Source organism: Sinocyclocheilus rhinocerous, unplaced genomic scaffold (assembly GCF_001515625.1).
Source record: "Sinocyclocheilus rhinocerous isolate Xijiao unplaced genomic scaffold, SAMN03320098_v1.1 scaffold1115, whole genome shotgun sequence".
Taxonomy (NCBI): Eukaryota; Metazoa; Chordata; class Actinopteri; order Cypriniformes; family Cyprinidae; genus Sinocyclocheilus; species Sinocyclocheilus rhinocerous.
The window spans coordinates 902,376-923,291 of NW_015658514.1; the positions used below are offsets into that span (position 1 = coordinate 902,376).

Consider the following 20,916-nt stretch of genomic DNA (forward strand, 5'->3'; position numbering starts at 1 on the left):
ACAGTTTCACTGTAAATGTGTCATTTGTCAGCCTTAATGATTCAAATTCTGCCTTTTCTCTCTTGGGTTCACTCTAAGCCACTTGGGTTTTCCACATCAAAGCTGAAGTTTTCTTTAATTAGTCTTGTTTACTTCAATTATTGTGTGTTGTTTATTGAACTCTGTTGTGTTAGATACACCACAAGCATACAAAGCAACAAAATGTCAGCATTCTGTTTGGTTTCTGGTTGTGTAATGATTTTTTTTTTATGCGTAGCCTATAATATGCCTGGGTTCTTTTTCTTGTAAAAACAGCAGCATAAAAGATTTCAGATATAATTATATGGCCATTCGCTTTGCTTTTTGTTGCAATAGGCAGGGTATTTTCTTCCTTGTCGATACTTAAATATAGTTTCTGCAGTCCTAATGACAAGTCTTTCAGAGTTTCAGAGAACTTTGGCTCACCTTCTTGTAATTGACATCTCTCCTTTTTCCTCTGCTCATCCTCTTTTCCTTCCATTTTTGTCTTTCTTTAATTTGGTTATTTTGCATTGCATTTGTGCATTTCATCTTTTCATGTATGTATTTAATCGGTGGTACTTTTTGTTTTGGATGGGATTTTTTGGCAACTTTTCTGCTCCTGATTTGTTTTTAGTCGCAGAGACTTAATCAGTCACACAGGCGTACGGCTGCTGACGCGTTTGGCAAGCATTATTACATCGCTTAACTCCCTTGGGCATGAAATAACGATCTCTCGCCGAGGCAACATTGAACATGCTTTTGTTCAATTCAGAATCACACAGAATCGCTCATGAAAGGAATTTTAAATTAATAAAAAGATGTAATTAGCCTTTGTGGTGTTAAGTGCTGAGTTTGCCAGGGTGAGCTGTGGGTGAACAAAGTGACAGGAAGCATTGTCTTTTTGAGTCTCTAGAAATGTTGGCTTCTCTCTCTCTTTCGCTCTCTCTTGGCTTCGTAATGTTTTTCCACCGGTTATGCTTTTCCACCAAATGAGATCAGACTGCTACAGGGTGATACATGCACAAGTGGAGATCAAAGGATAGTGTCTCTATCTTTCTCTATCTCTCTGTCTCCACCTTCATCTCTTCCTTTCCCTTTCTCTCACACACTATTATTATATACTATAAACAGAAACAATATACATCTAAACATTTTTTTCCTACTGTATATGTTTTAGGGTATTCCTCATCTATTAGAGGTGTTTATTATTAACCAGACTGTATTTGTGGGTCTTTGCGTGTTACTTTTTTTACATCACAAAGACTTCCAACATTAAAGAACAAGTGCACACAACATTATGATTTGTTAGCAGCTGGACTGTGGTACATCACAGCATTTGTTTTTTTGTTGGCTGCAGATATAATGACTGGCCTGCTGTTTCAGTACCAGATATTCCTCTTGATAATGTCTCTGTGTGTGTGTCTCTCTCGTTGTTTCTTCAGGGTTGAAGAGCTCCAAAGGAAGCGTGTTTCCAGTGACAGTTCTGTGGCAGAAGCTCTTGCACACAGTGACTCGCTCAGATCAGCCAAACCAGCTCTCAGCAGGTAAGAGCTACACAGAGAACGTGATCCTCTAGAACACATCTCTGAAACTCCAGCCACGTGGATCAAGCCTGCTGCCATACAAAACATTTTTTTTTCTTTTTCAGGCTGAATGTTCTTGCATGTTCTTTCTGATCTATGTCTGTATGGCCCTAAGCAGAATATTGAGTTCTGCGCTGGTATGAGAGATGCTGATCTGTGAATGTTGAGTAGTTCTGTGAGAGAACCCTTACTAGCTCATCTTTGCTATAGCAAAAAAGAACTAACTCCTTTTGCATATCTATTTTTGTGATGTTTTATTGGTAATGTGTATAGTGTGTAGAGCTGGACAGTATGAAGTACACTTGATGGGCAACAACACAAGTAATGAGTGTATATCAGTTTTATAACTGTTTCGATTGTAGCTCGTCCAGTCAGAGTCAGTACCAAAAGCTTTTTACTGCATTCGTTTTAATGTTTTGAGTGTTTTGTTTTTAGCTCAAATGCTAGATTTTTAATTTATAGTAAATAATCATTATTATAATTTAATAATAATGAATAATCATATATTTTATTCTGCATTCTGAATAAAAAAGAGAAAATCTAATGAGATGAAGTTCCCTTTTAATTGTAAAATATTGCATTGATTCCCCTCTCTATGTGTAAAAGATGTGTAAATGTGTTTACTGTGCAGAAATGCATTTTGCATTTTCCTTGAACTCTGTGTGTGTGTGTGTGTGTACCTGTTTTTCTATTCTGGTGGGGACTTAAACCTGAATACACACAGACTCATGGGGACTCGTGTCACGGTGGGGACCTAAATTGAGGTCCCCACGGGTAAACAAGCTAATAAATCACACAGAATGAAGTTTTTTGAAAACCTAAAAATGCACAAAGTTTCCTGTGAGGGGTAGGTTTAGGGGTAGGGTTGGTGTAGGGCAATAGAAAATACGGTCTGTACAGTAGAAAAACCATTACGCCTATGGAGAGTCCCCACAAGGATAGCTGACCAGACATGTGTGTGTGTGCGTGTGTGTGTGTGTGTGTGTGTTAGAGAGAGTATGTCCAAAGGGTTTTCACGAAGGTTTTTAAGGATGCATTTAATAGTTTCCCATGAGTGTTTCATGAGGGCTGCATGAAAAGATTAAACTGTTTTTGCATACATGTCATGACGCTTACAGTACATTGAAGAAAATGCTGGAATATTTCATTTATTATATTTGCTTAGAAGTCTCTGTTCCTGCTTCTTTTTTATATTGTTTAGAAAATATATCTGGCAGGACATCAAGCCATTAGGCTCCTGCTTCTTGTGATGTGTATATCTGCATATGTGACCAGGAGAAGATATGGAATGTTTTCCTTAGATGCCCTTTAGGATCCCAGACCTCATAATGGCATACAGAGAATAGAACCGACCACTGGAAACAGGCCAAGAGATAAAAAATACAAAAAGCTGCTGGCCATGAACTGTTAGGTTTTACTGCACAGAAGGCATAAGGGATATCACTGCCTGACTGCTTTCTAGTCAGAAACCACAATCACAAATCTCCCTCTTGTGTGAAATCAGCTCTGTAAAGCACAGAGAGCTGTCCTGGACTCACACACTCCTTTGTGTTCCTAAATTATGGGCTCTTTGGGTCCTATTAAGTTTCTCCTAGGGTCAGTAATATCTCAGTAAAAGAAACTTCAATGTTTGCCTGTGGTACATTATATAACATTTGTGCTGGCCATGAATTGATATGCTCCAATGGGGTCCAGGCCACAACCCTGCCTGAGGGGAGGAATATCTGGCCAGACCAGAAATAATAGAACCACCCCTGTTTGTAATGGTGAAATGTATCTGCATTACATCACATGCTTAATGCATTAAAAGTCTTTAAAATGCCACACCAACTCAGTCCACAGTCCTTTTAATTTTATTGCCCTGTTGTTTTTGTTTTCTTTTGTGTGTGTGTGTTTGTTTTATTTTCCATGCCATATACTGTATAACATTCTGGTTAAGGTTTGTTCTACAATTTTCGATTTTTTTCTCTTTTTTTAACACTTTTTTTCATGTGACATCTATTTGCCATATTTGTACATTTCATACTTTTTTTTTTAATTAAAGGAAGATTGATACAGCTCATACTTTAAAATACTCTTTTAATGCAACAACAACAGTGAAATCACCACAATGTATTACTGAATTGATTTGGTATTTTTTCCTTTTACATTCTACTACATGCTAAATTTTTTATTTGCCCTTTCCTTTTGTATATGTCTTGCATATCCAATTTTAAAATCCACAGTGAATATGTATGAGCTGTGTGCAGCCAACAGAAAACAAGATGTTCAATGTCATGACAGTGACCGAGCAGCTCTAATACAGCATTTTATTTACACTGAACCAAAGCCTAAAACCGAAGTGTACCTAAAACTTTTACACAATTTTTTTACTGCCATACAAGTATCTGTATTTCCTTTGGGAAATGCAAATCTCATTTGTACTGTGTCACTGTTATGTCACACGATTATTGTTTATGGTCATGTCTTTATCATTTTTGTCTTATATTCCCATTCATTTATTTACTTATTTACTTTTTTTTTCATTCTTTTGTCATTTTGAAGGGTGGGGGGTGTTCATCGCTCAAATACAACAGCAGCAGATTTCAAACCTACCAGCAGGTGAGACAAAGCTTTACAGACTTGTCATGTTTTTGTATTCCTCCCCTCTGTACCCTTTCAGTTGTGTCTTCTCAGAGCTGCTATAGATGTTAGTGTTGAAAGTGTTCAAAGAGCGGCTCTACTCTTTTAATCCCAGTGGGGATAGTTACCGGCGGCCAGTGGCTTTTCTTAAAGGGGTCATATGATGCGATTTCAAGTTTTCCTTTCTCTTTGGAGTGTTACAAGCTCTTGGTGCATAAAGAAGATCTGTAAAGTTGCAAAGACTAAAGTCTCAAATCCAAAGAGATATTCTTTATAAAAGTTAAGAGTCAACCACGCCTACCTAAAACGGCTCGTTCTAACACTTGTATGCCTAAGGTTAAAAATAAATGACATTTATAGTGAATGCGCCTATGAATGGTTTTATTTTTACGATTTAGTTTTAATCCAAATGATGCGTGTGCTAAGTGAGTGAACATCAAAGATCACACAACAGAATTGCGCGCGTGCTCTCTCTCTCTCTCTCTCCCTACCGTTAAGTAATTGTGCATTGTTTTACTTACTTGTTTTTGACATATCCGACCGAACTACAAACTTTCCAGTGATGTCTGTGAGAAAGATATATTCACTCGACAAGCTCGCGCATCTGCGCCGCCGCGCAAGCTCGTGATTATGGTAAGGGGTGTTACATTTCCGACGCGTGCTTGTGGTGTTTGGCCAATCACAATGCACTGGGTCAGTTGGCCAATCAGAGCAGACTGCGCTTGTCGGAAGGAGGGGGCTTTGTTGAAAACGACGTGTTTGAGAGAGGCGGGGCATAGAGGACCTACAATAATGTACAGTATTTGAAAAATAATGTGTTTTTTTAACATTAAAGCATGTCAACATATTCTGTTACACCAAATACACAAAATAATGATCTTTAAAATAGCATCATATGACCCTTTTAATGTGCCCTATGAGTGTCATTGCTGCAATGAGGAAAAGAACTCTAGCACAGCAGGACCTCACCATTTGTGCTGCTGATTATTATTTTTACTGGCCTGTTCTGTTCCTTATTAGGCCCAGCTGTCTCTGTTGAGGGTAGAAGAGATGCACACACACACATAAGAAGAACACATAAACTGCCAAAAGTTCTGCAAAGCAAAGTACAATTAGAGTAGTAATTTACCCTGTTCTGGTCTAATCTAGTCTGTGCTGATCCAGTAGGGTCATTCCTAGTCTGGTTTGTTCGTGTTTTGTCTTGTCTGGCATTCTCCAGTGGGATGTCTGTCATCGTATTCTCTTAACTGCTGTTTGCTTGAAGACTAAGGGCCGGTTCACACAGTAACTTGTAAATAACTTCTTCTATGTAAATAGCTGCTAAACGGACGTCTTTGACAATTGCGGTATGTCTTGCTGCTTGCACATAAGCTTTCTGTTTTGAAGACACTGTGTAAGGTTAAAAGAAGTTCAACTTTTAAAAACATCTCAAGACCTTGCCTTTCTTTCATTCATCAGCGCTGCAGCTCTGCAGTTGGATACTATTGTGTGGCGTCTCGTGTTTTTTTTTTTAAAGCAAAAATGCGTTCTTGTGTGAACAGAAGGGGTTCTAAAAGTTAAAGGTATAGTTCACTCAAAATTGAAAATCCTGTGATCATTTACCCATCCTCTTGTTCCAACCCTGTATGACTGTTCAACATAAAAAAGGAAATTTTGAGCAGTGTCTTCACTGGTTTCCAGAAAAAAGTCATAGATGTTTGGAATGCTATTAGAATGAGTAAATGTTAAAAGAATTCTCATTTTTTTGGTGAACTGTCCCTTTAAGGGATGGCTTCAACATAGACAAGCATAAAGATAGCTTGTTTAAATTGTGACTGCCTGAAAAAATCATTAATCTGTTCTTATATGACACTATCTCTTCCAGTGCTCATATTATACAGCTCATCAATACCTCAAATCAGCTTAACATGCTCGAAAGTTTGATTAAACCAGCAGATTGTGCTCTCTCTCTCTCTCTCTCTCTCTCTCTCTCTCTCTCTCTCTCTCTCTCTCTGTATCTCTGTCTACCAGGGAAATTGATTAGGTTTCTGCTATTGTTGGTTTAATTTTGAATAGGAGTCATAATTAAATGATGCATGTTTTATGTTGTTTTTCTGTCATACATAAATGAGGGATTTGCATTTTCCTCTAATGGAATTATAGCTGAGCCCATGAGTAACTCTCATTCTGAGGCAGATTTACATCTGAACACTGATACTCAATGCAAATAACAACAGGAGGAAGCAGGAGCACGAGTGAGAGATTAGCCCCTTGTTTCCTGAGCAGTCTGAGCAAACCATCTTTAATGTGGTGTCTGCAAATGGTAAACTGGAAGGAGCATAATAAAGGTTATATTGATGAGGAGAAGCAAACAAGGAAAGATACTCAAGAGCAGCGAGGGCAGGTTAATGGTGCATTGCAGCCTTCATTATCAAGCTGAGATCCCGTTGATGCCAAAGTCTGATTGGTCCCTAGTGAGCTGAACTTTGAACCTTAAAGCCTTTTTACATTGAAGTATATTGAAGTTTCCTCTAATGGTATTGTATTCACAGCACGGACCATCAAGCGCCCTCATTAAGACCTGCTTTTGCCTAAAGAAAGACTTCTGCTCATAAATCTCAGTAGTGATTAGAGGAGAACATTCCAGTCCAAAATCAATAATAAAACTGGCCTGCAAATTGGATTTGTTGTATTTTTGAGAGCTGGTAGGAGCTGGATTCAGATTGCTGTTTCTCTCTAGAGCTAATAAGAGGTTTCTGGACTCATATCGAATAATTGGCCCAATGTCACATTTCTACCCTTTCTCTAAATGTGCTAAATTACTAGCAATTACAGCTAGCAAAAACTCAGTAACCCCATTAAAGCTGCTATGAGCATGTGTGTGAGTGCAGGGTACATGTTAGCGTGTGTGAGTGTGTTGTGAAAGCAGGCTGAGGAACGTCAGTAATTACAGCTGTCGTCTGGGTTACATACCAAGGAATGGTTCAGACATGTTTAAACACTGGATGATTATTTAGGCTGGGGGAATAAACCATTGCCAGCTTTTCCTCCAGGACATGATGGTTAGAGAGATGCATTTACCCTGATTCCAGTCACATGCATCAAGCTCTCATAATACATAGAGATTTGAGTGCCATTGTCGAATCTTCCCTCCTCATGCACTATAATGTGAGTCCCAACGCAGCTGTTCACCATTTTCCATCCGAAGAGGAAGAGGTTGTATCTCAGCAAAATGGATATAGCTGAAAATAAATGTGGATGCTGATCACTTCAGCAAGAGTATAGCTCAGTGATGTGAATCTGTTTGAAGTGCTTGTGTTTTTCTCAATTGTAGTGCTGCTGTGAACTTTCAGTCACACAGGAAAAGATTGGCTGCTCTGAACATTCCCCATGGCTGACCAGAGATCAGTGTATTTGAACCTCATTTGTCATGATAGAGCTATATGAAAAGATAAATTATGATTGATAGAGATGGTTTTTGATAGACGAGAGTCGTGATTTGTGGTTTCAGGGATCTGAAATCCACTTACCTGAGCAAATTTCACTGCCTGAAGGCTGAACCTCAGCTGCAAGGCTAGAGGAGGCATGCAAACATTACAGCAAACGTGTGTGTGTGTGTGTGTGTTGGAAAGACATGTCAGAGCCCAGATTTATGAGCCTGCGAACTGCTTTTAATTATGGGAAACACTCAGATTCTTTAGCAAGGCCTCTCTCTCTCTCTCTCTCTCTCTCACACACACACACACAAACACACACACACAATCACTCATAGACATATCACAATGGAAACAGTGTGTTGTGGCTTTGACTTAAGTGTTTGTGAACTCTGTTACCTTTCCCTCCCTCTTTTTCTTTCTCACTCAATTTGAGACTGTGTATTCGAAGTGAAACGCGTTTATTGTTTTTCAATTGACCGTGATCTGACTTCTCTTGACCTCTGACCCCTGTATTGCACTTCATTATGAAATACCAAAGATCTGCATTATAGTCAATTCTTCTATGAAAAGCTGTAGGTGTTTCTGGTGAAAAAACAACCTCAGAGCCACACTGCTTCTAGCAAAGTTCAAGATCCAAAGCCCTGTGTGCCACACGTCTTTGTTTCTTAATGTCCCAGCCTTCTTGTTGTGTGATGAGGAACTCTTTGATCAAATATTCTTTTAGGTGAGAGCACACAGAAGATGCTCCAGTCAGGGGAAGAGACAGAGAGGAGGTGTAGTGTCGACGATGGCGTCATCATTATCATTAGGCGGGTTCGACTTTGGCTGCGTTTGCCTTTACTGATCAGTGAGATTTTGGGGGAGGAGTTGAAAAAAGAGCTATCAAATTGGACATTTTAAACTTCTCGTAGTGATGTTCACAGTGTTTGTGTACTTTGTTGGAGACAGAGTGGATTAGATTAAATATTTCTCAGATAAACACACTTTTGAATTTCATGTCTAGCAACCAGAAACAGAGAAGAATGTTTAGAATGTTGACGTACTTTTATCAGTTTTATTTTGATGAACATAACATTTGTAACGGTATGACATTAAGATTACATGAAAAGAGTTTTTACTGTTTTAAAAACACTGATGTGTGAGCATTAGTGGAACTTGAATGATCCGAATAAATATGAAAGGCACACCATCGGTGAGTCTGACCAATCGTGAAATGGCTGTTATCATCAGAGCTCTTGCAGCCACTCTGGAAAAATTCTGCTGGCTGATCCAACCGACTGCCCTCGAATCGCTCTTGTAGTACTCTGATGGCATCAGCACCACACCAGTCAAAACAAAATTTCTAACCGACATGCCCTGCTCAAGACTCAGATCGTTCTGTGCAGCGTCAAATATGAAGTCAAACAGACCTCATGTCACTCAGATAGTATTGCAGTGACATTCATTGAGTTTTGGTTCCCTCCTCAATTCATCTCTTGCTCTTATATGTTGAAGCTCATTTGGAGTCATTATTCTTTTGCTCATTAAATTTCTGAGATGTTGTATGTTGAGAGGGGATAAAAGAGTCTGCATGCATGTGCATTGTAGCCATTCTTTAGGATCATTTGAACAGCTTCATCAGGCAAAACATCAGAAGATGATTCAAGTTGAGATTAATGGCTTCACACACAGTGTGTGCATCAAGAACTTATGTTTCAGATGCTTGCTGTGAAGATGTCCTCTAAAAGATTTGTGTCAGTTGATTTGAAGTGTATCATTCACTCAGATGTTTCTGTTTCTCCCACAGGTTTGACAAGAGCAACCTGAACAATGCAAACTCTGGTAAGGAGTTTAAGTAGTGCTCTAATTTTGCTTTCATCTCTTCAGTGAATGAACATCAAGTGAACTTTTTCCAGAGTTGCTTTGGTCTAATTCTGAATGGATGAATTTAAAAGGAAACACAATGAGGGCTGAATTTTAGTCTTTTCTTGTGAGAGCAAGTTAAAGTCGTACAGTGTCTCAGGTCTCTGCGAGAAGCAAATTGGGACCGCTACATGTAGTGGAGGAGCAGCTCTTGCTCTGTGAATCGTTTCTGACTTTCATTACGTGTAAGTTGAGTGTTAAACGCTCCTTGGCCTTCGTTCTTGTTCCTTTTTAATGAGCTGCTGCCTGTTAGGAGAGGGCATGTGCCAAGGCTGTGGTGTTTTCCGCTCTCTTGGCATTGGTAGAGGAGGAAGAGAGCGAGGAGGAAAGGACTGTCTCACAGTCTGTGAGGTGCAGCGATGCAGAGCAGGTTATCATCACTCACATTGATCCACATTAGAATTCAGCTCTAGCTCCAAAGCTTCCTGGCATGAGCAGAGGAGGAATGCGTTTCCGAAAACCTGATTTGGCCCTGTGCACGCTTTCTCTAGACAGGAAAAAAAGACTCTTCAATTCCGTAAAGCGGCCAAGTTTTGAGAGCTGGATTGGAGCGGGCATATCTTTAGACACAGGCGTAGATTTAGCCACGCAGTGCGCTCTACAGTGCATGTTAGCCCGACATCCCAGCTGGGTGTTTTCATATTTTACCTCTCGAGGTTTGTGAAGCAACACACATGATTGCTGGATTAGGAAGGCAAATCTACAAAGGGCATTGCAAAGCTTTGAACACAGATTTAGCATATTGAGACTGAACCCTCAGAGCCAGCATCAGCTAATGTGATTAACACCCATAATTAAAATCGTTTTTTTAACTGGCTTCTCCCAAAGCATTAAATAAACAGAACATCTTCTTGTGTAACTCTGAATAACTTAATATTGAACAAATATGCATAAGCGATTTGTGCATGTAGGCAGTTTCTGAATAATAATACCTCTAAGTAATAATGGAGTCATCAATTGCCATGAGGAAACTACACTACAACACTAGTATTTGCACGTTTTCTGGTTTACAGCTTTACAAATCTTTTACAAATAATGCATTTGTTTTTATGCTGATGCCATACAGATTCACACATGTGTTCACAATTCATCTTTTGAAATTTAAATAATGACAAATTTATTTTCATCTTCTCATAAATCCATCTTCCAAACAGTGTTTTTGCCTTACCCTGAATCTCTACAGTAAGCCTATAAAAATAATTTATATATATATATATATATATAGATCTGTCGGGTCAGGTTTAACTCATGCTTCCGTCATTTTTCTGTGCGTTTATGTCATATTTGTAAATAAAGGAAAGAAGGTCAGGTTACTACTCGATAATGCCCATAATAAAACTTCAACAATTGCTTGGCTTTTCAAAAATGTTTAGTCTGCATAAAATCTCATTTACTAGGTTCATAAAAAAATGTCAATCTCTAAACCAGTTACTACGTTGGTCTATTTGCCTTTAACTAGCCTACTAGCAAAGTTGTAATTGTTTCCATGTTAACTTATTCAGATATGAATAGCAATCGATATGTCTAATGCCAAACTTTTGTAAAACATTTTTTTTTAAATGGTAGTTTTAAAAGAGTCAAAACAACTGTGCCATAAAAGCTACTTACTTTCTCTTACTTTTTTATTCCTTAATTTTTGGATGTCTGTCTTTCTTTGATTCTTTATTTATTTATCTGTTTATTTATTGGAGTCAGGGAGTTTTGATATTGTTAAAGACCTTTGCATACATTGTGCTTATGTATTCATTCATCTGCACATAATAGTGGAAGCACAATTCACAATCACCAAAACAATGTTCCTCCGGAAGAAACAATTATGCTTCAACCACTAGAGTGTCAAAAGTTACATAGTGTAGCTTTAATTGCACATAAGTAAAATTATTAAAATAAGATCAGGAACAATTAAAAAGACCTCCTCCAGTTCAGCTATGAAAACAGCAAAAAATAATGTTTCAGTATCCATTAACTAACTGTTTTTTATGCTGGTGACATACTTTTTCACACATCTAGTCACATTTAATCTTAGTAAACAGTATTTGCTTTGTAATTATTTAAGTCAAAATAAGTTCAAGAACTATAAAAAAAGAAAAAATACCCTTGAATCTTCATTAATCGAGTACTCTTCTTTAACAGTGTCAGCAGACAGTCTAATTGAATGTGTGAAGAAGAAGGACCATCAGAAGGTAAGAGCATCATTTGAATACATTAAGCACATAAATACAACAACCTTGCTTTTTCACCCTCTAGGTTTCTCCGATTTTAATGGTTTGCAAGCACATACACCTATTATTTGAGTAGGTAGCTCGGATGTTGTGTTTTGACAGTGATTTAATATGCAAGAGAGCGATCCGTGTGCTTTTAGTTAAATGTTCACTCGGCCTAAAGGATATTCTGTTGTCTCTAATTCAGGACTGACCTCACCATTAAATGTCAAGTATCTTGCAGAGCGGAGGCGGAACCAGATAAATGATCCTGCATATTCTCTTGACCTTTCACTCGTTCTTGGTTTCTATGGTGACCAAACAGGCTTTCTCTAGAATGATAATCTCTCACACCCAGCCCAAAACCTGTTCCCACTCGTAATGCCTCGGTACAGAGCGGAGAAGAGGGGACATTTCAGATATTAATGAGGGTGTTTGGCATGTTGCAGTGGGCAGCTATGTACAGTACACAGCATCCTTTACCTGCTCCAATACATCTTCTTTTAAGAGTTAGTTCACCCAAAAATGACAATTCTGTCAATAATTGCTCACCCTCATGTCGTTCCAAACCCATAAGACCTTCGTTCATCTTCAGAACACAAATCAAGATATTTTTGATTAAATCCGAGACCTCTCTGACCCACCATAGACAGCAAGGGTCCTACCGTGATCAAGGCACAGAAACGTAGTAAGGACATCGTTAAAATGGTCCATGTGACATCAGTGGTTCAACCATAATTTTACGAAGCTACTTTTGTGCGCAAAGAAAACAAAAAGAATGACTTTATTCAACGATTTCTTCTCTTCCGGGAGAGTCCTCCGTCATTATCGATGCATGCGCATGGTACTGCTGACGTTAATGGCAGAGGACTGTCCCGGAAGAGAAGAAATCGATGAATAAAGTCATTATTTTTGTTTTCTTTGAGCACAAAAGTATTCTCGTAGCTTCGTAAAATTGCGGTTGAACCACTGATGTCACATGGACAATTTTAACAACGTCCTTACTACGTTTCTGTGCCTTGACCATGGTAGGACCCTTGCTGTCTATAAAGGGTCAGAAATCTCTCGGATTTCATCAAACATATCTTAATTTGTGTTCCAAAGATGAACGAAGGTCTTAGGGGTTTGGATTGGCATGAGGGTAATTAATGACAGAATTTTCATTTTTGGGTGAACTCTTTTAGTAAACATCTCACAGCTGGACCATAGAACCATAAACAGTCAACTCTGTTGCATGAAATATGCAGAACTACATTCAGACTCTCACACACAGATGCTCAGGTGTGTCTGTAATTACCCGATTGTGGAGTGCAGAGAGTGCACTGTGTGGTGTGTAGATGGTGTCTTCTCTTTCCTCTCAGGGCATTTATCATCAGGAATCTCCTCCAAGTGAGACTGAAAACTGGTGGATAAAAAGTCTCTGATAATACTAATCTTTAGACTCACTGGACTAGTGATAATGCCAGTATTTTATGCCCAAACTCTCTCTGGTGTATAAAAGAGTCATGGCAAGTTTCTGACAGATTTTGGGCTTTATCGCATGGAAGGGTCCTTTGGACCCATTGAGACGGTCACTGGCATGCTTGCGATCAGCCTCCAGCCAACCTTGTGCTTTTCTCCTTAAGCACATCTGAGCCCATCACTAGATTCCACTTGAATAACTGTGTGGAAACCAGTACTTTTTTGGCACTTTGCAATAATTAATAAGACTCAGAGATCAAGGTACCATGTGGCTTCCTGTAATGATGCTCTCTTTGGTTTTCTGTTGTTTGGGATGTGTTTATCTCAGTGTTTGTTTGTATGACTGGCAGCTTTTTCTCTGCAGTTGAAGGAGCTGCATAAGAAGGGGGCTGACCTGTGTGTGCAGGACGCTGTGGGCCGCACCCTGCTGCACTATGCTGTGGAAGTGGGAAGCAAGGAGATCGTCAGATACATCATTGATAATGGTAAAATGATCACGTAACACATGTCTGTAATAGCTCTCAAAAACCGCTGGCATAGAGAAAAATGGCTTTATCTGTGCAATTTTTATGCCTGTATGTATGCTTTTTACAGCTCTTCATTAAGCAACACACCATCACCTCAGGGCACATGCTTTAGTGCGGTTGCAAGGTTTGATTTTTCCCCCTCTCTTTTTCCACAGCACCCACTGATATCCTGGATGTAACAGAGAGAGAAAAGTGAGTGTCTTACTGAATGCACACTGATGCCACTTGTTATTTTTATCTGTTGACAGTAAAAGTTCAAGTTCTATTTTATGATACTGTAGTCAGGAAGGCCATGGTTTTTTAAGAATTATCTTGTTTCATTTTTAGCAGACATTTTAACAGCCTCCAAACTTGTCTTGTGTTTTCTGCCTCCTTTCCTCTCTATTTATCTCTTGCTTCCTCTCTGTCTCTCTTTCTTTCTTATTCAGTGGAGAGACAGTATTGCACAAAGCGGCCTCATTGTGTCAGAGGACAATCTGTCATTACCTAGTGGAGGCGGGATCATCTCTCATGAAGACAGACTTACAGGTGAGATAGATATGTAGAGAAATACACTTTATGTTCATGTTTGATGCTGGAATAAAGGGAATAGTTCACCCAAAAATGAAAATTCTGTACTCATTTAATCTATCTCATGTCATTCGAATCCCATAAGACTTTGTTAAAGGTCAATCTTCGAAACACAAATTAAATTGATTATTTTTCAGATTGTTTAAATATAAATAAGCACATAAAGTGATCGTATATATTAACAAGACTTGGATTAAATGGTTTGATTTCTATGGATTTGCTTTACAAAGCCATTAGTACCTTTTTGGATCTTCTAAGTTTTGGTTACGTGGCCTTTCAGTGAAGTAACAGAAAACTCTCAGGTTTCATAAAAAAGATCTTAGTTTGTGTTTCAAAGGTTAACCAAAGTCTTATGGGTTTGGAACAACATGAGGGTGAGGAAATTATGATGAATTCCCTTTAATGTTCATAGCGGTCCACTTACATGCACAGAAAAGTCTCATGACCAGGTCTGGTGTTGTACCTGACAAAAACACAATGAGAAATAATGTCATAGCATTTGATAATGTTATCGATACACATCCTGTCAGAGGTTATTCCCTGTTTGTACTTGATATGAGAATTTTAGGAAGGAATAATTTGGGTAAGTTCTGAATACAGATTCATGCCAAGAACATCGTTCTCTGTAGACGTTTGTGGCTTTTGGATCTCTCTCATTTTGGCTGCAGCCTCCAGCTGGTCTCCATCCCTGAACGTCTCTGTACTCAACTGCTCTGTTAGTCAGTGCTGACTAAGACCTCCGCATGAAACAAGGAACCATTCTTCCCCCCAGCAGCCCACCCTCTCCCCCGCTCACCTCCACACATCCAGCCAAGTGACTCAAGATGTCCTGCAGCACTTCTGCTTGGTGTACCGCAAAAATTACACACAGCTGTAGACACACTAGTCTCTAATTACTGCCTCTCGTCTTTTCAGAAGAAACATCAATTTAAAAACGACTTATTTGAAGAGATCTGTGAGGGAATGATTTTCCACAAAGCACAGAAATCTCATTTGTGGTTAGAACTCTCAGCAGTACTTTCTATCACTTACGCACTCTTTTTTTTTCCTGTAGTTTTGTACTTTTGCACCACTGGGCCTCAGTGTAACGGTCTCCTCTAAAGCTCACAGCAGTCTAACGGACCTTTCCCAGCTCCCATCTGATAAATGTGTGAGACGGCACTGATTGAGTCTCCTGGGTGCCGATGGACTCCAGTCGGTCTGACAGCCTTCAGTTCTATCTGTGTAATTATCAGTAACTCATGTGCTGTTGAGGGAGATGAAATGTGTAAAGTTACCGGGCTGACACGGTCTGAGAGCAGACCAAGATGAAGATTTTTCTCTTCAGAGGATATCCCATGATTTTCATCTTCCCTCTTCAGGGAGACTGTACTCCTGTGCTCCTGACAGACTCAATCTGAACAAGACCTGATTTAGCGGTGCCATTTTCCTGGACTGTGGTCTGTTGCGATTAACAGCTCCATCAGCACTTTTCTGCTCTGCTTTCCCTCTGTTTCCATCAAATCTAAGGATCCTGCACTCTTGGTTTCATTCAATCCAGAAAACATCAAATCCAGCATAGAGTGACTCATCGTTCATTGCCCTGTGATGAAGCACACTCCTCCTCTCTGACTCCCTCCCTCTGTTTTTCTTTTACATGCTATCCATCTGTCTTTGTCTTTATATAATAAGCATCTCCATTATCCTTTCCATCATTTTCCCCCTCTCTCCTTTGTGACTTGTACGAGGATGAATGCTGGTTTTTAAAAGCACTATAAAAGTGTGATTATATTTCTGTTCGGCATGCCCTGCAGGGATCAGTCTCTTAACCACAAAGCTTTTTTTCCTCCTGTGTAACTCGTCTCTCTTAGTTCATCATGGCTAATATTCTCCATTTTGACTCTGTAGCTTTTGACAGCTTTTCCAGAACTGCCTTTGTTTGCATCTGAAAGGCTGAAAATGGAGGGATGCAGCACCGCGCTGGAAGTTGCGCAGTATGAAAAGGTGCTGGTGTCCGGTCGTACTGTACACTCCTGAACAAAGGCGGCTTCATCTGTGCCGCAACAATGAAAGAGCCTGGCGGGCAGTTTGAGTGCTCCGAGCTCTGTTCAACAGGAACAGTTCAGGCCTTTCTCTCAGACTCTCTGCACCAGGCCTGCCTGCAATTAACAACAATTACTGTTGAGCAATGCTGGCACCAGCAACATGGAAAAAGAGAGGCGTTTTCTGAGACAACATGTTTACCATTAGAGGCTCAGTGCAATCTTTGATTTCCCTTCTTCATTGTTCATGAAGACTTTGTCTGAAAGAAACGGTCCCTAATTAGGGCCTGGAGCAACCATAGAGGTTCTCTGTGTATTTTGCTTCAGTTCACGAAGCGTGTTCTTGAACTTCAGCTTGTGTTTGTATTTGTAATTGGAGTCTCAATGGAACAGAGAACAGTTTAATGATAAATTGTCAATTTTATATATATATATATATATATATATATATACAGCCAAAATTATTAGAACACTAGTATTTTTACTAGCTAAAAATGGTTTTAAGTCAGTTATTTCTATCTTTTGCTGTAGTGTTCCAGGAAGAAATATCAGTTTACATTTCCAAACATTCATTTTGCCTTTAATTGTAATAATCCAGTGAGATTTTTGTTTGCACAAGGAGTCTGACAACAGCTACAGTACTGTGAAAAGTTTTAGGCACTTGTGTAAAAATGCTGTAAAATGAGGATGCTGTCAAAAATAATGCCATAAATAGATTTTCTTTATTAATTAACTTCTATTAACTAAATTAAATCAACATTTGGTGTGACCATCCTTTGCGTTTAAAGCAGCTTTTGCCCTCGGTGCATTTGCACATAGTTTTTCAGGTAGCTTTGCAGGTTGGTCTCATGAAGCATCTTGGAGACGTTGCCACAGTTCTTCTGGATTGAGTGTCTCAGTATGTTCTGTTTCTTCATGTTTTTTCAGACAGACTGATGATGATCAGATCAGATCTCTGTGTGGAGCACTGGCTGTTGACAGGCTCTTTGTGCAATATATATATATATATATACCTCTCCAGCATTTGTTATGTTTGGACTTAACATGTCTCTTCATTTCCAGGGCGACACTCCAAAGCATCGTGCCGAGAAGGCGAAAGATGCAGAACTTGCGGCGTATCTCGAGAACCGCCAGCACTACCAAATGATCCAGCGTGAAGACCAGGAGACTGCAGTTTGACCTTTAACCTCTCACCCTTCACCTCAACCGGTGTCCTCCTTTTTGTGCCAAAACAACAGTAACCAAAAATGTATCGCTAAACCCGTCTTAGGCTCTCTGGACCGCAGGGGGGTGATGCATTCCCAGAGAGGGAAGATGGTTGCACACTTTACTGTCTCTGAAGAGGTCCCAAGCTTTCATCATCTTTCTCTGAATGACCTGTTGGACTTAATGTCTTTCATTTCATTGCACTGCCAAAACATCTTAGAGTTTGTATGTATGAGACAGAATGCATATGTTAATGCACTCATCAAGCTTGCTTTTCTAGTTTGACAGTGCTGAATGTTAAATGAATACGATGAGGATTTAAAGATGCATGGGCTGGTGTCTGTCTCCAGATTCATCCCTGCCTGTATGTGTATCTGGAGCATTCACCGTAGCCCTGACTCCACAGCTAGGTTCAGTATTGCTCTGTCATGACTGAGCATTAATCTGGTTAGTGGTACACAACAGGAACCGGAACCGGAACCAACATTTCAGTTAGCGGACTTATTTCCTAAAGACAGTAGAGCCATTAAATGACGTTGTTAATGTATAATGTAACTTTTTAGATTGCCCTGCACTGAAAGAGTTTAGGTTGGTTCAAAGATAGGAATGTTTTCTGGGGTCTTGATCTGAAGCATCAGAACCATTTAGATATTTTTCAGGTGTGTTATTGGAAGGATTTTGCATTTTCATAGATTTCTGTGCTGTTTCTAATAACATTCGGTACTGTAAATGTATGCGAGTAGCTTTCTGTTTAAGAGGCATTTGCACTGTAGCTTTGATTGCCTTCTTTATTCTATACTCTGGATTTATAATTGTTGTACTAAAATATAGCTTCTTTCCTACAATATTTTTAAGTAAATAGATGTTTATATAATTTGTAGCTCTAAAAGATGTGTTGTCATGTTTGTATTATAAAATTCTGTAAATTAGATTTTGGTTTATTGGAGTTGAGAACAGATCTCTCTGTGATTCAGCTCATTTTTCTTAAATCTTTGTGATAAAACAACGCACTCTATAAGAGTTTATTGTTTTGTTTCGTATTTTTTTAGTGCTGATGTCTTAATGCAGATTGAAGATTTTAGGATGCTTATATTTATTTTCCTAAATCATTATATATTGAAATTCATTTGGCCTTGAAAGCATACATATTTAATAATATTAGTAATTTATGACTTATTTCAATTATTTACATTATAGAATTAAACTCTTTTCTGTCCAGAGAGTTAGGCCTACTACTTCATTAATGATATGACCCACTGATTTCAAAGTTCTTTACAATGTAATTATACAGTATGTATGCATATTCATATTGTAAATAAGTAACACTGTGTTTGGGTTGAACACACTAGCATCTTTAGTGCTCTTCATTTGCTGTTGGAAATGCATTTTCAGCACTCTCAATTGTGTTTTTTCTTTGGAAAGTTTGAGTGTTTCAAAAACCATCCATCCATCTCACCCTTTTACCCAGACAGCTGTTTGCAGGAGCCTTGATGAACGAGATTATATGAATGACATCATATGCCATAAACACTGAACTCTTTCAATAAACATGTGATATGTCTTAATGATCGATTTTCTTAAATTCTAAGACTTTTTTTAAGGGTTTGAGATCCCCCCCCCCCCTCAGACATTTTTAGTATGAAAAATAGGGTTTGTTGTCCATGGCAATTTTCTTTTTTCATCCTTTCATCCTTTTCATGTTCCATCTGAGAAGTGTAAAGGCTGATTGTGCGATATGTATCGGATACAAATACATTTGGATTTTGAAGTTTGGTGTTGCTAAATAACTCCTGTACTATAGTAATCAAAAAGCTGTTTCATATAGTTTTTAGACAAATGCATTCTGGGAGAAAACAAAGCTAGCAGATGGGCTGACACTGTAAATGGTCTTCAAACCAACAGAGCTTTTTACTCAATCATGCCAACTTCATTCCTTTACTGAGGAATTTCGGTCATTTAATTTTACTGTTTGAGATAAACAGCCTACAGGAACCTCTCGCGCTCACAGTGATTGAAGGGATTAAGAGACAATTTTGTGAGTTTTGAGGCTTTCAATTTCTTCATAATTATCAAAATCCTAAAACTTGAGTTTGTCAGACTAATGGGCAGAACAGATGGCATAGATTTGCCACAAATGTTTGAACTCATTCATCAACACTTGGAGTGAGTTCTTCTTATGTACTGTAGTAGTTAGAACCAATTTTAACGTCGCTTAAATCTTAGAAAGCAGTTGTACTGAGTATATGATATCAATTCAGTTTGTTACAACATTTTATTTCTTATTTAAAATATGTTAGATCCTTGCTTCATCTTTTTTCTGTAAAACGTCTAATTGATTTGGACTTCCTTAGAAATACAACAGCCTTAAATTACTTAAGTGATTTACAAATGTGAGTATGTCCACAATTCCATACCTGATTATTAGCCATATGAATTTTTGACTGGCATGATGATGTTCTACTGCATGAACTCAGTCCACAGCTGTTAACTCAGTGCAGTTGATATTTTAATGGGCAGTTTTTAAGTGCTGTAGACTGCATTTAGCATATCATTTCTATAGCTCTAAGGGCAAGTGAGGTCTATCCCCTGCATTAGCCCACTGTACCTTTTAATTGAGTCTGGTTTTAAGATTTTATCACTCAGGCTTTAATGATATGGTTCTTTTGTTTTGGTGTTGATCCATTTACTCTGTGGCACATTCAGAAGAGATTGTAAGTGATGCTGGCAGCATCATATTACCCTTCGGTCTCCTCTGCTATGATTTATTCTCGTCCAACCAACAGATCATGATTATGGTTCTGTACAGTGCTTCATTATAAATAATTCATACTTACATGTTTTCTCAAGCAGCTATTTACAGCTCGACCTTACATGTCCTTCCATTATCTTATTAAAACCAAGTTTTAAATGCATAGCTTATTTCAGCCTCTCTTATCATCAGCAATACACTGTCGGCAAGCACTATTTTTGCCATTATTTACTTTTCTCTAATATTTTTTCTTCATATAGTGGAGACACGATTGAAGTATATTCCATGTTCAGTACTTCATCACCAACATTATGAATGCACACTCCATTTTTTGCGGCATTACTTAAGAGATGAGATTTTCCAAGAAATCTCACATTTTCTGATTCTTGTATGGAAATCTTACTTTTACTTTCAAAGGGCAAAGCAATTTAATATGTTTGTATTTTGAATTTCTGAATGTGTTTTGTTGCTGTGTATTTTCTTGCTCAATTAAGCTCTTAAGCCTTTAGCCATCATTGAGATGCATGAAAGCAGTAGGAAGATGAAGAACTGCCTCTTTCATTGATTTACAGGGAAAACGATCTGACATTGACACTAATTTGTGTTTAGTTTTAGGTTTCCTTTTTTTTTTTTTGAGTTGCATGCAATTCAAGGCTAG

General features: G+C 38.6%; 1 protein-coding gene across 4 annotated transcripts in view; it reads left to right on the plus strand.

Moving 5' to 3' along the window:
* dgkza (diacylglycerol kinase, zeta a) overlaps positions 1-20,289 on the plus strand; it is a 121,422-nt gene extending 101,133 nt beyond the window's left edge. For all 4 annotated transcript variants that reach the window (XM_016530735.1, XM_016530736.1, XM_016530737.1 and 1 more), the window contains 8 exons: positions 1,443-1,544; positions 4,128-4,184; positions 9,408-9,442; positions 11,657-11,706; positions 13,550-13,670; positions 13,868-13,904; positions 14,141-14,240; positions 17,366-20,289. In XM_016530735.1, the coding sequence (XP_016386221.1) occupies positions 1,443-1,544; positions 4,128-4,184; positions 9,408-9,442; positions 11,657-11,706; positions 13,550-13,670; positions 13,868-13,904; positions 14,141-14,240; positions 17,366-17,482 (619 nt within the window). In that variant the 3' untranslated portion in view covers positions 17,483-20,289. The remainder of the gene's footprint in view (positions 1-1,442; positions 1,545-4,127; positions 4,185-9,407; positions 9,443-11,656; positions 11,707-13,549; positions 13,671-13,867; positions 13,905-14,140; positions 14,241-17,365) is intronic.
* The last annotated feature ends 627 nt before the right edge of the window (positions 20,290-20,916 follow it).